This window comes from Pipistrellus hanaki, assembly GCF_964339955.1.
Source record: "Pipistrellus hanaki genome assembly, chromosome: 8".
NCBI classification, from domain to species: Eukaryota; Metazoa; Chordata; class Mammalia; order Chiroptera; family Vespertilionidae; genus Pipistrellus; species Pipistrellus hanaki.
This window is the reverse complement of record NC_140510.1, coordinates 10,635,857-10,655,392: the sequence shown is the minus strand read 5'-3', so window position 1 is coordinate 10,655,392 and position 19,536 is coordinate 10,635,857. Positions and strand designations below refer to the sequence as shown.

At 42.9% G+C, this 19,536-nt stretch overlaps 1 protein-coding gene across 1 annotated transcript in view; it reads left to right on the top strand.

The window, feature by feature from the left end:
• The first annotated feature begins 14,622 nt into the window (after positions 1–14,622).
• The window catches only part of MARCO (macrophage receptor with collagenous structure), a 31,580-nt gene continuing 26,666 nt past the window's right edge, over positions 14,623–19,536 (top strand). The window contains exon 1 of the mRNA XM_084892227.1: positions 14,623–14,832. Within this exon, the coding sequence (XP_084748353.1) occupies positions 14,724–14,832 (109 nt within the window). The 5' untranslated portion in view covers positions 14,623–14,723. The remainder of the gene's footprint in view (positions 14,833–19,536) is intronic.

The following is a 19,536-nucleotide window of genomic DNA, read 5'->3' as shown; positions in this document are numbered from 1 at the left end:
TATTGCCATATGCACAGGGCTTCAGAATTTCTTACTATTTGTCCTGCCTGACTATTGACCAGATACTTTGAAAAATTAATAACTCTATGACTGGAAGTTTAGTAGAATTAAAAGCTAAAATTCAAAGTCTGATTGAAGTTTTTAGGTCCCAAAGCTCTCTTGCAAATACTAAAAAATGTAAACACAGTCTCCTGAGCCTGAAACCAAAGTAAAATGATGATAAAGAAGAGCATGTTAGATGGATAAACAGCTGAGTAGACTCCCTTGTGTAAATCCAGCTGTTAGCATTGGTAGCTAGTAATCAATAAAAGGAAGGGAGCAAGGAGAATCAGACATTAAGAAGCCTAATATGCTACAGAGCTGAGTCAGACAATAAGCCTGATTAAGTATGGAAGTTACAGCTTCAGACACTCCAAGACATTGCAGCATTTCTCTGCCAAGGAGATTAACACCCCTCCCTCTCCCATGCAGGGAGGAAGGACTGACCTTTCCAATATCTCCAGGGTACAACTGATCTACTCCCCAGACTAAGAGGGGGAGAAGGAAACAATAAAGGAGAAATCACTCTGCTGGGATTTCTGCTCAGTAGAAGCCAAGATAGTCAGGGAGGTCTTACTAATACATGTACAGTAGGAACTAAGAGGCAGAACCTAACTTGGGGGAAGGATTAGCCATGAGATAGGCATAACGTTGTTATGCCTATCTCATGGCTAAAATTTTAAAACAAAACTATCTTTCTTTCTTTCTTTCTTTCTTTCTTTCTTTCTTTCTTTCTTTCTTTCTTTCTTTCTTTCTTCCTTCCTTCCTTCCTTCCTTCCTTCCTTCCTTCCTTCCTTCCTTCCTTCCTTCCTTCCTTCCTTCCTTCCTTCCTTTCTTTCTTTCTTTCTCTCTCCGCCCCCCCCCGCCTCTCTCTCTCTCTCTCTCTCTCTCTCTCTCTCTCTCTCTCTCTCTCTCTCTCTCTCTCTCTCTCTCTCACATTTGTTCATGAATTGCTGAGACAGGGACTGAACTAATGGCATGGAATTCCTGCACACTGTCCCTGTTTCTGGGCCTGATGCAGACAAAGCTGGACTTTCCCACAGCAGGATGGCCAGAGATGAGGAACCTGGAGCCCGGGAGCAGCCTTCTATTTCTCTTCTAATAAATCTTACCACAATACCTCAACCTCCCATGCATGCATCTCCCAAAATGCTTTTCTTGCAACTCTGTGAAAAGACTCCATTTCCACTGGCAGCATAGCTACCCCACTCCATATTAAAAATGTTCGTCAAGGACAAATACATATTTTAAAACTCCTTTTCACAAGCAGTAAAAGCCTTAGTCATCTGAACAAATAAACTTAATCTATTCCATTATTTATAAAGTAGTGAGTTTTGCGTTGTTATGCCTATCTCATGGCTAAAATTTTAAAACAAAACTATCTGATCTTTGGTTGTATCTGTTTATATATGTATTATGTATGTATTATGGAAGAAAAAGGAGCCACATACTGAACTTGACAAGCTCAGGGGAGACTGCAAATTCAGAGACCTAAAATAACCACATAGGATGGCCTAAAATTTAAAACTTTCTTGTTAAAAGCAAGCCATGGTGCATAGGCATGTTCTAGGCTGGTATCTTTCTTGACAAAGATCAATCTTCACCTTAACTGAGCCTGTCAATTGTCCTTGCATCTAGGATAACATACCTTAGGAATGTCAAGGTAATTTTTTTCCAGACTCCTAAAGGCATAATCTCTTACCAGAGCAGGAGACCACAGAACCCTCCTTGTTATTGTTAATCCTATTAATTGTTAACTATTAACTATCCTATATCCACCTATGAAAAAGTAGTATGTGTATTTGTTTTACTTTTTATTCAATCCCAGAGATTTCCTTGCTTTGCTTTCTCTCGCCTCTCTAATCTATCACCAATTAATTTCATGTTACCCCCTTACATCTTCCCCTTGGATTCTGGTGTATAAAATAAGTGGTAAAATTGTCATTTTTTTGGATAATTTTCTTACTCTATTAAGATTTTGCTTCCTGTTGCCATCAGTTTGGCTCAAACAAATTCATAAAAATCCTTACATGTTTGGATGCATCTTATGTTGACATGTAGTCTACCTCCTCAGGATATTACTAACATTGATTTACAAAGACCTCTGTGAAACTTGGAAATTAAACTGGAATGAGTGGTGTTCCTCTGGGCAAGACACAAAGGTGGCTTCCCGGATTCTTGTCCAGGTGGATTCGAAGAATGAAGCCACAGACAAAAGGTGGTACAGAAAAAGGTGGAAGTTTATTGAAAAACAAGCACAGACTCCCACGTGGGGAGCGAGAAAGACCCACAAGTCCCTCTCTCTTAGGGTTTATAAAGGCTGCGGTTCTTTTGTCCTAGTAACCCCTCTGATTGGTCACTATAGCACTTCAGAGCTCAAAGCCCATGTGAGGGTCTCCTCTTTTTCTCCCCTTTGTTTTTCTATTCCATGTGGCCTTCCTCTTTATTCTGAGAATGGTGGCTCCCTCTCCCTTTCTTCTGTAAATGTATGCCTTTGGACAGCTCCCAACCCCCTTATTTTGTATGCCCTTTGGCAGCTCCCAGCTTTGCAGTCCCAGGCTTCTCCCTCATGGACCCCTTAATTCCTAAGTCTGCCTAAACCTATCTATCTTACCCCCTAAAAACTCCTTTCATCTGTTTAATTGGCTTTAAGAAATTAAGCACTTATGCAAATTAATAAAATAATAAAACCTCAAATGTTTTTTAGGTTCTAGGTAAATATTTAGTATTAAAGCTAATTTAATTTGTTGGTTTAATTAACTTAAAAAGACCTGTCTTTAGATTTATACACATTTTTATGATACTTTTATTTTACCTGAGTTTACTGAAATAAGTTCATCTTTTCTCTCTTACAAAATTTGTCAACAGAAAAAATTGTTTGGGATAATAATTCTATATGATGTCCCATGAAGTATTTATGGGTAATCTCAACATAATTATTAAGAACTAATAAATTAAGTAGTTGTAAATAGAATAAAAAGTGTTTTAAGTAAACTTTTTAGCAATAGTTATATTTTATATGTACTTAAAAATTGCTTTCTCAATCTCTGGCAAATTGAAACTTAAAAATTAGCTAGCTACATTAAAATGATGGTTAGTCATTGAATAGCTAGATCATTTCCAAATAAAACACAAAAATATTAATTACTGAACATAGATTATTTACTTTTGGGTTCTTATTACAAAGGAACTAAAAGACAAATTTGGATTTGTTAACATTTTGCACTTTGTTGAGGAAGCATGTTTCCAAAAATTATAAAATACATCTGTCAATAAAAGAGGGTGTTTTTAGAGATCATTAAACAACTTAATGGTTTTGCCAATCTTTAGAAGCCTGCTATAACAACTTGTAGTTGCTTACTTTTCGTTTTTTAAATGAGAAATTAACATTTTTAATGGTTAAGAATTCTAATTCAGGTGGAAGAAATTACTATAACATTGGTTATAATACCAGCAAAAGGCTGCTTTCACTGGAATGTCATGTTTGAGAGAGACACACAACAGCCCAGACAGCATTAGGCATCCTCTCAGTTTATCCAGCCTCATGCAATGGACTTGTTCTGCTTGCATCCAGTTTTTTCATTAGTTCCCTTGACCTTGCCTGATGCTTGAGGGTGATAGGTACAGTGAAGATGCCAAGAAGTTTCCAAGGCTATATGTCAAGGCTTGCATAATTGCTCAGTGAAGTGAGTTCCTCAATCACTAAAGATTGTGAAAGTTAGACCCAAACTAGGAAGCAAATTTCCTAAAAGTTTCTTTGCCACCGTGAAGGCATCAGCCTTGCAGCAGGCGAAAGCTTCAATGCATCTGGAAAACACACGCCAACAGCAAGAACATATCGCTAGCCCACACTAAGGGACAGTTGCATGAAGTCCAACTTAAATGCACTGTGGTAAATGAAGGAATAACAACAGCTGAAGCGTAAGGTTTGCCAGGGAGCCTTGAAGAATATGTGGCCATCTTGGGTTTTCCGTAGCCCAGACTACTTGTTCGATTTATAGTCATTGTTTACCCACATTAGTTTCTCTAACTTAGGAGCAGACTGCTATCATGTTACAAGGGCGTCAGGATGGTGAAAGTCTGGCAATAGGGGGCTGTTTTTGCGGAAGTAGAATGGATGAAGAGTTGCCTCTTATGAATGAACAATAAAAGTGGTTTCTTGAGAAGGAATCTACTCTTGATAAAGATGGTGTGAGGATTGTTGAAATTACAACTGGGGATTTCGAATATTATATAAGCTCAGTTGCTAAAGAGGAGGCAGGCCTTGAGAGGATTGAGTGCAATTTTGAAAGAAGTTCTACTGTAGGTAATATGCTATCAAACAGCATCACATGCTGCAGATAAATCATTCATGAAACGAAGAGTCAATCAATGTGGAAAACTTGACTATTGTCTCATTTTAAAAATCACTTCAGCCATCATCACCCTAATCAGTCAACAGCGATCAGAATCAAGATAAGAGCCTCCACAGCAAAAATGCTATAACTTGCCAGAGGCTTAGATAATGGTTAGCAATTTTTAGCAGTAGAGTATTTTTAACATCTTTGTAGATATTAGATTCTGGTCCCATTTATTGTCTTTGAGGCTTTGTTATAAAACTATAAACTGGGCTACATCCTGAGTTTTAATTTCTACAACTCACCAAACCAAAGTTTCTAATTTTCTCCCACCCTTCCAATTTCTCCCACGAAGCTGCTGGGAAGGGACAGTCCAAGGTCTTCCTCACGACCCAATGGCAGCCTGACTTCAGGGGCTTGAACCTCAGATAGACATCTCGAAACTGAAGAAGACCCCTCCTGACACACCTGGTCTTGCACACACGCAGGGGACCTTCAAATCGAATCCACTAGGAAGAGAAGAATCTGACATTGATGTCGATTGTTCCTCCCCAAATGCCAGATCAATACTTTCTGCCCCAACTAAACAGAAAACCTTTCTTCTTTTCTTTCTTTCCTTCACTCTGGCATTAACCTGCAAAGATAATTCCATCACCTGCATCTCTCAGGCCATTGCTAATGGGGGTCAGCTCATAGAAGACGTTTTTATTTCATGGTGGGAGAGAGCCTAACTGACCCCTGCTTTGAATGTGCAATTGTGCCTCAACAGGATTAGTCTTCGTATGCGGTGGGTGTTATTCTCCTTGGGCCTATCAATGCCTAGATGGCTGGTTCACAGCTGGACAATCACTTTTAAATTATTTAACCGCAGCCACTACCTGTTCTAGAAAGGACCTACCAGAAAGCATCCATGTTTGAGGAGTCACTTTCTTTGGCAGGGCCATATTTTCCTGATTAGAAATAGATACAAATGGGAATATAATCAGAAACTCCTTCTTAACTCTTGCAGACATTGCAGATCATGTTGTTAAGGCATCAACTGCCAACAAAGATCCTTAGACTCTGCTGATCAAGGAGATGTCTGTGTTGGGGCCAATACCACCTGCTGTCTGTGGATCAGCACTTCTGGGGAAGTTGAAACTCAGTTATATAAGATCATTGAGCAAGCTATTGGGCTTAAAAGCATGATTTCCTCAATGGAATCTTCTTTTGATTGGTTCGCAGTGTTTCCCAAAGTGTGGTATGAGTACCGCCAGGGGTACAGGAAGAATTTGATGGGGGTACGCGTTGCACCAGAGGTTGGTGGGGATATGCACTACACCATGCTTAGCTGCGCCTAATTCTACGTTCTCATGAGTACGAGAGGTACTCAGTGTTACGAAAATTATAGAGGGGTTACACATATGTAAAAAAGTTTGGGAAACACTGGGTTAGAGTCTTGGGGAAGGAGGCTCTGAAAAGCACTCCAAACATGGAGAGATGCCTGCTTATAATGATCAGGATAATCTCCCTGGCACTGTATTCTCTCAAAAGCTCTAAAGGTATGATTGTAGCTGCTAACCACAAAGCAAATGATTTTCCTAAGACTGGGACTCAAAAAGGGAATGAAGGGAATGACTGAGTCAAGGATTATAACCTGGATTTGTGACTAATGAATATCATGGAGATTAAGCAGAAATGTCACACCTTACCAAGGGTCGAGAGAGCTGCAGAGCAGTACTTAGAGTGACACTAATGCCTTGCTATTTTTCAGTTAAGCTGAGAGTTTGATCAAAAATGATAACTTGGTAAAGAAAACTACAGGCCCAAGATGGTGTCACTTGAGCTAAAGGTCATAATACCAAACCTAATTGTTGTTTCAACCTCTCCCAGAAGTATAACTGTAATCAACCAGTCTGGAATTTTCTGGTCAACATCAAGGAGGCAATCTGTCATTCAGGCCCTCTCTATTCACCCACCCCCAATATGAAGAAGAGGAAATCTGCAAGATGAAAATGGTTGCCTTTTCTTCCCACCTAAAGATGGCCTGGTCTAAAAAAAATCTTTCTTTTCTGTTGTTAACAGCTCCTTTTCCCACCCTTCTTTCTATAATACCTTCCACTTTGTACAACCCTTTGGAGTGATCTTCCAGCTCCTAGATGAGAGGCTGCCTGATTCATCAACTGCTTAATAGAGCCAAATAGATTTTCAAATGTATTCAGGTGAATTTTTTTTTTTAAACAAATTTTAAAAAGTGATAAATCTGTGAATTAGATTCTTCTACAAAATTTGCTAGGGGCATTTTATTATTATTATTATTGTTACTAGAGGCCTGATGCACAAAAATTCATGCAAAAGTAGGCCTTCCTTCGCCCGGCTATTGGTACCGGCTTCCCTCTGGCACACGGGACATGGGCTTCCCTTCTGTAGCCACCTGCAGGTACCGGGGACCCAGGCAAGTTTTCCTTTGGCCACTGCTTCATCAGGAAGGATGTCTGGAGGACATCCAGTCTAATTAGCATATTACCCTTTTATTAATATAGATAAGGTGTCTCTGTGCTTAAGGTTTCTCAGGTCTTTTATGAACCTGCCCCTTTCTTTGCCAGGGGCTCCTGGTACAGAGCTCCTAAAACCCCTGTGATTTCCTAAGTAAGAAGAACACGAGGGGCACCTACTTTTCTAATATTGGTCTTTGACCATGTCTCTGCCACAAGGCTCCTAAAACCCTTATAAATTCCTGAATAATAAGAGCAATAGGAGCATTTTGTTGTTCTATTGAAGTGATTCTGAGAGAGCTCTTGATTGATTCCTGGGTGGGACTAATAGCAAGATAGAGCAAACGTAGCAAGAGAATGTTGTGTCTTAAAAGAAAACAGAAGTGAGTGTTTTACAGAGAGTGAGCAACTCTATAAAGTGCTTTTGATAAGTAAAATGATGAGTAAGACTTGCCCAGAGAACAGCACCATGTAGTGTCTGTCGGGGATGTTAACAAGTGTAATTTTGGTTGCAGATGGGGATGAAAGCCCCATTGGAGTGGACTTCAATGAGCAGGAGAGAGGAGAAATTGCAGATGTGGGTAGAGACAATTTTAAAGCGGTTTGCTAAAGAGAAGGGCAAAAAATTGGGAAGCAGGTTATAGAAAGTAGGTCGAGGGTTAGTGATTTAGGAATGGAGAAATAATATGTCTCTTTAGCAGTTGGGAAAAACAAATAGAGAGTATAAAGTTGATGTCTAGAAAAACAGAGAACTACTGTTGGCCAAATGCCCGTGAGTAGGTGAGAGGCGAGGGGATTTAGTGCACAGATCAAGGGATTGGCTCTTGATAGAGGCTTGGAAATTTCTATCTGCATCTCAGGAAGGAAGGCAAATTCTCAGTACAGATGCTGAAGAATTTCACTTCTAATTGCTTGAATTTTCTTAGTGAAGGGAAGAGCTAAGTCATCAGCTGAGAGTGAGATGAAGTGATGATGAGTGAAGACAAGTATGAAAAACTATTTGGGAGGGTAAGTTGAACAAAGAACTATATACTACAATTGCCAGACAGGATTACAGTTGATTTGCAGTTCATGTCAGTAGATCAAAATGAGACCATTGGCCTGGTTACACTGTAAGGATGTGAAGTGGCCTGATTGTCTCAGGGAATAGGGAGGCCTGAGAAGAAGGGAGAGGGATGAAGAATGGCTGGTTTCCAACCAAACTGGCTTCCCTCAGTTGCATTCAGATGCATGGAGAGCTTGAGTTAACCTACAGTGTGGTTTTTGTCAAGTACAATGAAGCAAAAGAGGGGTAAGGTAGTTGAGGTTTGTGCAAGGTTGTGATTAGATTAAAGTTGGTTATGTAGGGGAGAGAGAGGACATGAAATGGGAAACAGGCAGTGGAATAGTGGTGGAACAATTGATCAGAAGTCCTAGAGGTAAAGGATTGATGAGGCAGCACACAAAAGGAATGAACGGAAAAGACAGGAGGTGTGGCCTGAGAGTGAAATAGATGAGTGATTATGAAGAAGTTACAATTACTAAAACCGAGGTAGGGCATGGCCCTGGGGGCATGTGACTAGGGGAGGATAAACAACAAGCTCATTGGAGAATGAGCTTTTTCTTTTTTTAGTGTTACTGTATTATTTATTTGTATTACAACTGTAAACTTACTTTTGCCCACCCCTATATAGTCAAATTTATGAAAACTAAAGGCGAATACAAAGCTTAAAAGCAGTTAAGGAGAACTGATACCTTACCAACAGGATAAAAACAATTTGAAGAACATTAGTGTTTTTTTTAACTTAAATTCTTTATTGTTTAAAATAGTACATATGTCTCCTTTTTTCCCCATTGACTTCTCCTCAGCTGCTCCTACCCCACAGCACATGCCCTCAGCCCCCTACTGTCTGTGCCCATTGGTTATGCTTATTTGCATGTATACCAGTCCTTTGATTGACCTCTTAACCCCACCTCCCCTGTCTTCCCTCTGAGGTTTGACAATCTGTTCGATGCTTCCCTGTCTCTGGATCATCAGTTTATGTTGTTCATTATATTCCACAAAAGAGTGAGATCATGTGATACTCCCACTGGCTTATTTCGCTTAGCATAATGCTCTCCAGGTTCATCCATGCTGTTGCAAATGGTAAGAGTTCTTTCTTTTTTACAGCAGTGTAGTATTCTATTGTGTAGAAGTACCATAGCTTTTAAATACATCTGCTGATGGGCACGTAGGCTGTTTCCAAATCTTAGCCATTGTAAATTGTGCTACTATGAACATAGGGGTGCATATATCCTTTCTGATTGATGTTTCTTTTTTCTTGGAATATATTCCTAGGAGTGGGATTATTGAGTCAAACGGTAGTTCCATTTTTAATTTTTTGAGGAAACTTCATACACTTCTCCACAGTGGCTGCACTAATCTGCATTCCCACGAGCAGTGGATGAGGGTTCCTTTTTCTCCACATCCATGCCAGCACTTGTCATTTGTTGATTTATTAATGATGGCCATTCTTACAGGTGTGAGATGGTACTTCACTGTTGTTTTGATTTTTTTTCTTACCAGCACAGAGCTTGGGACACAGTAAGCACTAAATACGCATCTATTGAATGAATAGAGGATGACTGACAACTACCTCAATGGCAATTTTGATTAAGTTTCTATCTTTCCTGTTCCATCCCATTTGCTATTAGCCCAGGATTGCTCAGGCAAAACTGTTTTAAACAGATCAATGGGAATTAGCACAGGTGACCATGGGCACTACTGTGCAACCTGCAAAATTCCTAATAATGGCACTTGCTTTTCTTTCTTTTATTATTTTATTTTTTTAATTACAGTTGGTATGCAATATTGTATTCGTTTCAGTTGTACAGCCTAGTGATTGGACATTTATATAATGTAGGAAGTGATTCCCCTGAGAAGCCCAGTACCCACCTGGTCCATACATAGATGTCATGATATTGTAGACTATTTTCCCTATGCTGTACTTTATATCCTGTGATTATTTTGTAACTGCCAATTGGTGCTTTTTAGCCCCTTTCCCCTTTTCACCCAGGCCCCCGCCTCTCCCCCACCTCACTTGCATCTGACAACCATCAGTCTGTTTTCTGTATCTATGGGTCGGTTTCTATTTTGTTCATTTATTTACTTTGTTTTTAGATTCCACATATAAGTGAAATTACATAGTATTTGTATTTCTCTGTCTGATTTACATTACTCTGCATAATACCCTCTAGGTCCATTCAGGCTGTCACCAATGGGAAGATTTCATTCTTTTTTATGGCCGAGTAAGAGTCCATGGTTTGTTTTCGGTGCATATTGAACAACTTCTTGTGCAGAGTCTTCCAGGGTCCTGGTTGGTCCCACTGTCTCCTGCTCCACCATTTCCTCCAAACCCCACACCAGCTCTGGGAAAGGAATAGCTTTGCTCATTTTTACTTCAGAGTGAGTAAGCCACTGATTCTCTCCTAGGAAAGAACACATTTTAACTGAGGGAATGAAAGGTTTGGCTCCTGTGGAAATATTGTAAGTCACAGGGGGGCAAAGCATAGCCTAGTGGTCAGGAGAATCGCATCCCTGAAATCAGACAAGAGAGCCACAGCTGCCTCATCAGCCTCTGCCCTGGGTGGGCCCTGAATTCCTGGGAAAGTCTCCCCATAGACCCGTTTGCTTCCCCTTCCATTCCACTGTTCTGAGAGCTCAGCCCGCAGTCCTGACACATTAACCCCATAATGTGAGGGAGGATGCCAAACAGGAAGAAAGGGTGTGAGGGGGCCTCCCAGGTGGGGTGCCTGGGAAGACAGCCCCATTTACACCTGCTGTGGGGAGGCTGACACCCCCCCCCCCATGGCTCTCAAACAGTTCACTCTGTGAGTGAGGGCAAGATCCAGTGACAATGATTCTGTTTTCTTTTTCATTTCTATTTTACTTAACTTTGTTGAGGTATAATTTATACACTGTGTTCAATTAGCTTTAATTAAATGTAATGTGCAAACTATATACACTGTATGCACATTTCAAGTTAATACTCCAATCAAGATCTAGAATGTTGCTATCACCCCAGAAATCTCCCTATATTCGCCTTCAGTCAATTCTTCCCCAATGTCACCCCAAGAAACCATGACCCTATTTTCTAACACTATAGACGAGTGTCGATTGTTCTGGAACCTTACATAAATGGAACCGTGCAATCTGTCCTCTTTGGGGTCTAGCTTCTTTTATTCAACACAATGGCTTTTGAGATTCATCCACGTTGTTGCTTATTTCTTTCTATGCTGATTAGTGTCCTAATGAATAGATGTACCACAGTTTATTAATCTCCTTGTCTACTCACCTGTTGATGGCCATTTGTGTTGGGTTTTTAAATTTTTCAAATGGATCAACAGTGACACTTAGTACCAGGCAGTGACAGAGCCTGGGGACACTGGCCACCACTGTCAGCTCCACTGACAGGAACAGTGAAGTCAATAGGCAGAATTGTTAACATTTGTTTCCTCGGCTTTTTCTTTAGTGCAGGTTCCTCTTCCCTGGGCTCTGCTGGCGGGCTGGGGCAGGCAGCAGGCTCGGGCAGATGCCAGGCTCAGGCAGTGGCAGGGCAAGTGGCCAGGAAGCTAGTGAGGTGTGACTGGACTCGGGGTAGTGTGGAGACTTGGCTGGCCTGCTTGCTGTGGGGTCGTGTCTTTTTGAACACCAGTGGTTTTTATATTGTGCGGTAACCTGGTGGCCCTAATCCATTCAAGCTGGAATGGGGTTACTCAGAAGTTCTAAGTGATCTTCCTGGTGGCCCACCAACTAGACTAGTTTGGGACCCACTCGTTCATAGAGTGTCCAGTCTGCAGAGACCGCCAGGAGTGGGCCGCCTTTGCCTGGGACTCCAGTCCCACTCCCCTGTCTGCTAACGCACTTGAATCACCAGGTGGTCACTTTGGAGAACAGCAGAGCTTGATAAAACTACAGCAGAGCTGCTCTGAGCACACCTGCAGGTTCTCCAGGCCAGTCACAGGCACTCTGCTAGAAAAATAAAGCCAGCCCTGTATTTCCTGAACAACATGCAAGTCGGCCAGTTCATGTGGTGCTTGGGGAAGGAGGAAAGCAGCGGCCAGGTTCGTGCTCTCAAAGACAAAGGTGTCTGACTGCACCATTTCCCCAAATTGTGTGCTTCATACATTATGGGAGATCTAGGGGGTTTTTAAGGGTAACCTTGACAATGCAGGAGCTTCCCATTAGGACGTGCGGCTCTGTAGTAGATAAGTTCTCCGGAGAGCCTTCCATTCACAAGTGTGCTTCCATTTCTATCTAGTTTTATCCTCACACCTGCGCTCTGGGTAGACAGGGCGACTGCTGGGACCCTGCTTTGCAAGTGGGGCTGCTGGTGTGCAGAGTAGTGCACAGGGCTGGGGCCGGGGAGAGGGAGAGATCCGTCATTGCAAGTGCCGCATGGGATCCTGTCTTTGCTGAAAACAACCATGATTTGTTCATGATGGGCTTTTTAACTTTCACTATTAAAATATGTGTTCAAATAGTATTTACCTTGGTCACTGAATCGTTTGCACGCCAGGCGAGTGCCTCAGTTGCCTCACTCTAGTCTCGGCCCTGCAGGCTGGATGTGTGAGCCTAAATCCTATGAAGTGGCATTTGGCACATGTTAAAAGGGATGGCTATCAGTAATTTGTACGGTTCAGCCTAATGGGTCTTCCCAGGATGGAATAGTGAGGGCCCACACAGGTCTGCATGCTGCCTGTGGTCACTGCATTGTTCTGTGCAGGGGCCTCAGCCTGGCTGCACCCAGAACCCACCACGGGCGGTTAAAGCCAGAGCCGCTGGCTGGAGGTGGGGACTGGCATGTGTGTTTTCAAAACGCTCCTTTGGGCAAACCTCTAGCTTCCAGCTCCTGGATCACACTGGGCTTCTGGGTTTGGATTCTGGTGTCAACACATTCCGGCCACACAATCTGAGGCAAGTCCCCACTGTGCATGTTGAGCAATGTGGGTGAAGCCTAGCACGGTGCCTGGCACCCAATAAATCCTGGGCAGCGGTTGATGGCTCTACAAGCCATTACTGAGTGCTGAGGTTCAGAGAAGTTACTTAAGACAGCGAGGTCAAATAGCAAGTTAAAGGAAGAGTTGGATTTGGGTCCCAGGTCTGTCTGGCCCCGTAGCCAGAGCCAAAACATCTATACTGACACCCACTAAGTGTTCCCTCCATGGCTGGTGGAATGGGAATGGGCCCCCAGAGTTTTCCAATGAGATCCTTCCACACCACCACCCAGGAGACGCCCCTGGCCAGAGCGAGCTGGCCAGGCACAGAGAGGAGGCACAGCGGCCTAAGCAAGGGGTTTCTTAGCTGGGGAATTCCCTCCTGCAGGGGAAGCCCCCTGAGCCTCTATTAGCTTGTGTGTCCACCCAAAACTTCTGCCTGAGCTACCAGCTGCCTTCCTGGCATCAATCTCCTTTTAACATTTCTGTGCTGGCTTCCTTTCCTAGTTCTCAGCCCAAACCAGAGACTTCCTGAATGTTGAAATTGTGGGCACCACTGGGACTGCCTCGTGGGACATTTTTTTTGCTTTTCTGCCACGCCATAGGGCAAAGAAAGTGAGTTAGCTCATCTCCCGCCCCCTCCCTCCTCATCTTCCATCCCTGGTGGCCGACGCCGGGGTTCCCGCCTGTGTGAGGCCGCGCTTGCCATTCCTCTGCCCGGAGCTCTGTCTTACCTCGCTCCCCAGGTAAACCTGTGGTCACCCCGCTCAACCCAGATCTGATCGGAAGCTCATTCTGGTATTCCCAGCCCTGCCTCCTACTCCGGCCAAGTCCGTCCTCTCCCGGCTCCCATTCCCACACACTTCACAGAAATCTTCTGGAATCCAGGTGTCCCACCTCCATCCTGTAGACTAGGGCAGAGGCTGCTTCCTTCATTTCCCTGGCACCCTGCACGGTCAGTGTCTCCCATCTCCCTGGCAGCCTGCACAACCAGTGTCTCTGGTGCTGACGGGCAGCAGTATCTTAGTGCTCATTGCCCACCAGGCACCTCTTAGCCACCTTGCCTGATTCACTCATTTTACCTGCATAGTAATTATTATAATCTTTCCTATTTTACAGATGAGGAACATAAGGCACCTAAAGCTGCAGTGACTTGCCCACAGTCACATGGCTGCTATGTGGAGGAGGGGAAATTTGAATCCAGGCGTTCCAGCTCTCAGGGTCTGTGCCTTAACCATTGCCCCACACAACCTCCCCTCAAGTATCTCAGCTCTTACTGGGGCCAGAGCAAGCACATATGTATACATATGGGACATGAGAACATAGTAAACAGAGTGGCAGAGAGCAGTGCTCTGCAATACTATGTGTACTTACACCAGCTGGGATCTTGTTAAAGCGCACGTCTATGTCAGACCTGAAACTTCATTTCTAACAAGTTTCCAGGCGCAGCCAATGCTGCCAGTCTGAGGCGCACGCTTTGAGGAGCAAGAATGAACTCCAAGAGGAGAAGGAGACCGGGGAGGGAGAGCTCAGTGTGGGCTGGCGAGGCCCTGGGGCAATGAGGTGGTCTGGGCTTAGGTAGGAAAGGGGAGGTAGAGAGCAGCCTCCCGGGCTCATCAGTGATCCGCTCTCGGGAGCCTGGGAGCAAGGACTTGTGCCGAAAGCTGCCTGGACCCCCCTTGACCAGCAGCTGCTCTAAGCAGGAGCTGCACACTTGAATGGCCAGTTTCTGGGAAATGCCCGATCCTGATCACGGCAGGAAACACTTTGCAAATTCAGAAGTCAGAGCCAAAGGGAAGTGCTCCGTGATCCACAACCAAGTGCCGCAGTCAAATGGGAACAATCCTCCCCCAGTGGTTCCCCAGAAGGGTTGCATTTCTGCTGGCTCCAGGACTTTGACCCTCTATAAAGCTTAGCGATGGAACAGAAGGAAATTCTCAAGGAGGAAGAGTGCCCAGCTAGCACTGGAGAAGCAGCTTCTCTGGACCAAACTATGTTCTCTACGATGGATGCCTTTGAAATCACTGGTAAAGTACTTCTCCCTGGTCAGGCAGGCTTTCTGTTGGGGTGAAGACTGGAGATGCCAATAGAAAGTCTGGTGTAGCACACAGACTCCCACTCATACATTTCTGGAATGTTCAGTTGAGAATGTGTGTGATGCTAATAAAGGAAGCTGTATTTTTAGCATATAGCGGGTTTTTTTCAAGCTTCACAATTTCTTTCAATTGCATTTCTATAAGATTAATGTTAATGTTAATGCTTAATTTACACCCCTTCTTTTTATTAGTTGTCTTGGTCTGACACACAGGTTGTGTGATGAAATGGCAATGCAAGAGGGACGAGAAGCTTCCACAGAATGGAAGCCAAGTGCCTCATATTTATTTAACGCATTCCTTTGAAATGCTTTAAGGTGACTGCTGTTCTAGCAGTTGTATTGACTAGGGAGTGCTTTCTCTAGCTTCATATTTAGTTTGTTTAGGTGGAACTCAGATTTTAAAAATTCAGTCAGCTCTGCTATCTTTATTTATTTATTTTGCTCCGTGTTATGTGGGTATTGCATTGTTTAAATCTTCTAGAATTTGTAGCATTTAAAGTCACAGGTGAGAACTTCCAACAGGAAGCTCCGATCTCCCATTCTAGAATAGCCTCTGCAAACTATCTTTCAAGTCGATCAGCCTTTCCCACCCCCGGTCTTCCCTGGATGGACTGCAGCTCTGCCCGCTGGCCTCAGAGCCCCTTTCAGCTCGCATCTGTCTGTGCAGCTCGCTGGGTGGACTTCCGGCGGGGCACAGATGAAGGGTCTGCTGTGCTGCAGTGCAGGAACTGTGCTTGGGAATGGCTTTAGTAACTGCTGGCTGTTTGGAACTTTGGGGAATGCAGCATTCTGGGTATGTGACTGCTAAGATACTGAAGTGTTCAAACAAAGTCAGCCGGTCAAACATATTCAGCACCTGCTACCTGCTGGGCATTGCACTGGCATTGAGGAAACAGACACCAATAAACACAGCTCCTTTAGGGAGCCCACAGTCCTGTTGGCGGTGGCAGGAGGCTGGCAGGGCGAGCCCTCCATAAACTACTTCCATACAGTGCACCCCCAGCTAGGACATTACAGAGGAGCCTGGTGTGGGCCTGAGGTCAGAGCTAAGATTAATGGATAAAGGGGATTAGTTAGAAAATGAGGTGGTGGCTGGGGTGGGGAGGAAACCATATGTGCAAGATATATTCTCAAAGAGTATTCAGGAAAATGCAAACAGCTCGATGTTGTTAGATCAAAATTGGGTGGGGAAAGCTCAGTGGGGATTGAGTTGAGGACCAATTTGAAAGGGCTGACGCTGGGCAGAGAGGTATTGGTGTGCATTTAAGATCACTCGCCATCATAGATGGGGACAAGGTAGGACAGAGTAATGCTGAGGACAGAGGAGCACGCAGCGACAGATGAGCAGCAGTTGTGAAGAAGGAAAGGGAGAGTGGTCTGGGGAAATATTAGAAGCCAGATCAGTGGGACTGTGATGGCGGGACCTGCAAGTGAGGCAGATGCAAGGGTCAAGGGTGATTCCCAGATTTCTGACTTAGGTTGTGGATGCCACTGACTAAACAGCTAGCCAAGAAACAAAATCACTCCAGTTTGGATGGAAGGACTATTTTTCTTGAATGCATTTATGACTGCCTGTCTTCTTCTACAGAGATCCTAAAACAAATGGAACTTTCTAGACGAGTGCCGTTATGGACAGTAATCTCTATGGGGCTCTGTAACATAGTGACCCCTCAGGTCTGTCACATCCCATGATTATCAGTTCTTGTAGTGTTGAGAACAATCAAGACCTAGTCTCTCAGCAAGTTTGATCTTCATAACAGAGTTCTGCTGTCTATAATCATGTACTGTGTATGGGTCTCCAGGACATACTTATCTACTCACTGCAAGTATGTACTATGTCTTCCAGCCCCTCCACTTCAGTCCCTGATTTTTTAAAATTTATTTATTTATTTATTTATTTATTTATTTATTTATTTATTTATTGCGGCATGGTGGAGGCAGCTGGTGTCGGACGACCTGGATTCGGGACGACCGAAGAAAGTTGCACCTGAGCCTCCTCCGAGCCGAAAGCCGAAAGCAGTCCTGATAATTTATATTATCTGCATCCATCTCTTCCTCGTCTTTGAAGAACATTCTTCTTGACAGAGAAAACTCCCCAAAATAGAGGTGGAAATGTTATAATTTTGCTTTTTTTTTTAAATCTTTGCCTGAATATATGATTTTATTGATTTTTTTTTTTTAGAGAGAGAGGAAGGGAGAGAGAGAAACATCAGTGTGAGAGAGAAACATTGATTGGCTGTCTCTAATATGGGCCCTGACTGGGGATTGAACCCACAACCTAGGTATGTGCCCTGAATGGAATTGAACCCGTAACTCCCAGCGTATGGGATGACGCTCTAATCAACTGAGCCACCTGGAAAGGCTGTTATTCGTTTTAATTAATATTAAGCATTGGCTCCCAGCCATGGGCCTAGCGCTACAGATCATTTAAAAAATTTCCCAGCACCTTAACTCTGGAGTCCATTTAGGGTCAGCTCTGCTGATATGACTATTATTTGTCATGCCATTGTTCTGACTTTGTTCTTTGTCATATCACTATTTCTCAGCATCTTTTAAACATCCGGCTTTACTCCAGATTTTTTAAAAACTTTATTTAGAAATAATTATAGATTCACAGAACGTTGCACAAAAATGTACAGGGAAGTCTCTGTGACCACTCCAAGTTTGCTCCGGTAATGACCTCTGGATTGCTGTGGCACAATATCACAACCTGGAAATTGGTATTGTGCAACCCACAGAGCTTCCTTAGATTTCATTAGTTTTATACGCACTCATTTCTGTGTGAGACTATAGTTCTTTCCAATTTAATCATATGTGCATATCTGTGAACCACCACCCAAAGGTACAGGGTGTGTGTTCAACCACCACAAAAATCTCTCCAACTGCTCCTTCGTAGCCACACATAGTCCTCACTCCCCCACTGCAATCATCTCCCACAGCCACTGCTCAGCGTCCCGTTCCTATAATGTTGTTATTTAAAGACTGTTATACAAATGGAATTGCACAACGTCTAACTGTTTTAGGACTGGCTTTTCCCCACAGAGCATAATTTCCTTAAGATTCATCCAAAGTGATGTGTGTATCAATAGTTGGTACTTGTCATTAATGGTTATTCCTTGATGCGAATGTACCACAGTTGAACAGTTCACCCATTGAAAGACGCTAGTTTGGGCTATTACAGATAAAGCTGTTAGGACTATTAGTAAACGTTTTTGTGTGAGCATGAATTTTTATTTCTGTAGGATAAATGCAAAAGTGCAATTGCTGGATTCTAAGTGTATGTTTGGTTTGCAACAAGCAGCTGATTTACTTTTCCAGTGTGGATGTAACATTTTACATTCTCACCAGCAATGTGCAGCTGATCCCATTTCTTTGCATTTGGTATTATTACTACTTTTACTTGAGCTATTCTACTAGAAGTATAATAATGATACCTCATTGTAATTTTAATTTGCATTTTCTTAGTGGCTAATGATGTTGAATAATTTTTGTGTGTGTTTATTTACCACTTATGCACTCTCTTTGGTGACATGCCTATTCCTGTTTTTGCCAATGTTCTAATTAGATTGGGATTTTTTATTGTTTACAAGTCCTTTGCTGGATATATGGTATGCAAATATTCTCTCTCAGTGTGTAATTTGTCTTTTCATTCTCTTTAACAGAGTCTTTTGCAAAGCAAAATTATTTAATTCTATTGAGGTCCAACTTGTCCATTTTTCCTTTTCTGAATGTGCTTTTGGTATCTAGTCAAAGAATTCTTCATCTGAGGGTCTTCTCCTAACCTTAATCCTAAAGGTGTAGGGTTTCACATTTTAAAGTTAAGCCTATGGCTTACTTTGAGTTGACTTTTCTCTAAGATGTGAAGTTTAGGTCAAGGTTTTTGTTTTGCTCTGTTTTGTGGTGTGTGTTTTGTTGTGGGTTTTTTGCCTATTGATGCCCAATTGCTTCAACACCTTTTGCTGAAAAAGCTATCTTTCCATTAAATTACTTTTGCCCCTTTGTCAAAATCAGTTGGGTATATTGTGTAGATCTATTTCTGTCTTGATTACTGTAAATTTATTATAAGCCTTAATTTCAAGTTCACACATTTTATTCTTTGTTTTCAAGATTATGTTAGCTATTCTATGGCTTTGCCTTTCTATTAAATTTTAGTATAGGGGTAACTATACCTTCAAAAAACCTTGCAGGACTCATATAGGAATTGAATCACATCTACATACATTTGAAGAGAATTTGCATATTTACTATATTCAATATTACAATCCATGAACATGGCATGTCGCTACATTTATTTAAGTCTTTTGCTTTATTTTTTAAAATCAGGATTTTTGTAATTTTCAGCATATATTCTGCACATTTTGTTAAATTATATCTAAGCTAGGAGCTCAGTGCATGAATTCATGCACCTTGAAAGGAACCATGGGCTTGAAGCTGCAGTGGGCACAGGGGCAGGTCTTGGCCCAGCCTATAAACCCCTGCCCGGCCCCTCCCGCTGCGGACCCCCTCCCCCCACTTTCCCTGTCTGCCAGCAGCCATGCTCCTGTCACCACCACTCCCCTACTCCTGTCACCCACACGCTGGTGGTGCCAGCCTCGCTTGCACCTGCTGATGGCACAGAGCGATTGGGGTTGGCACC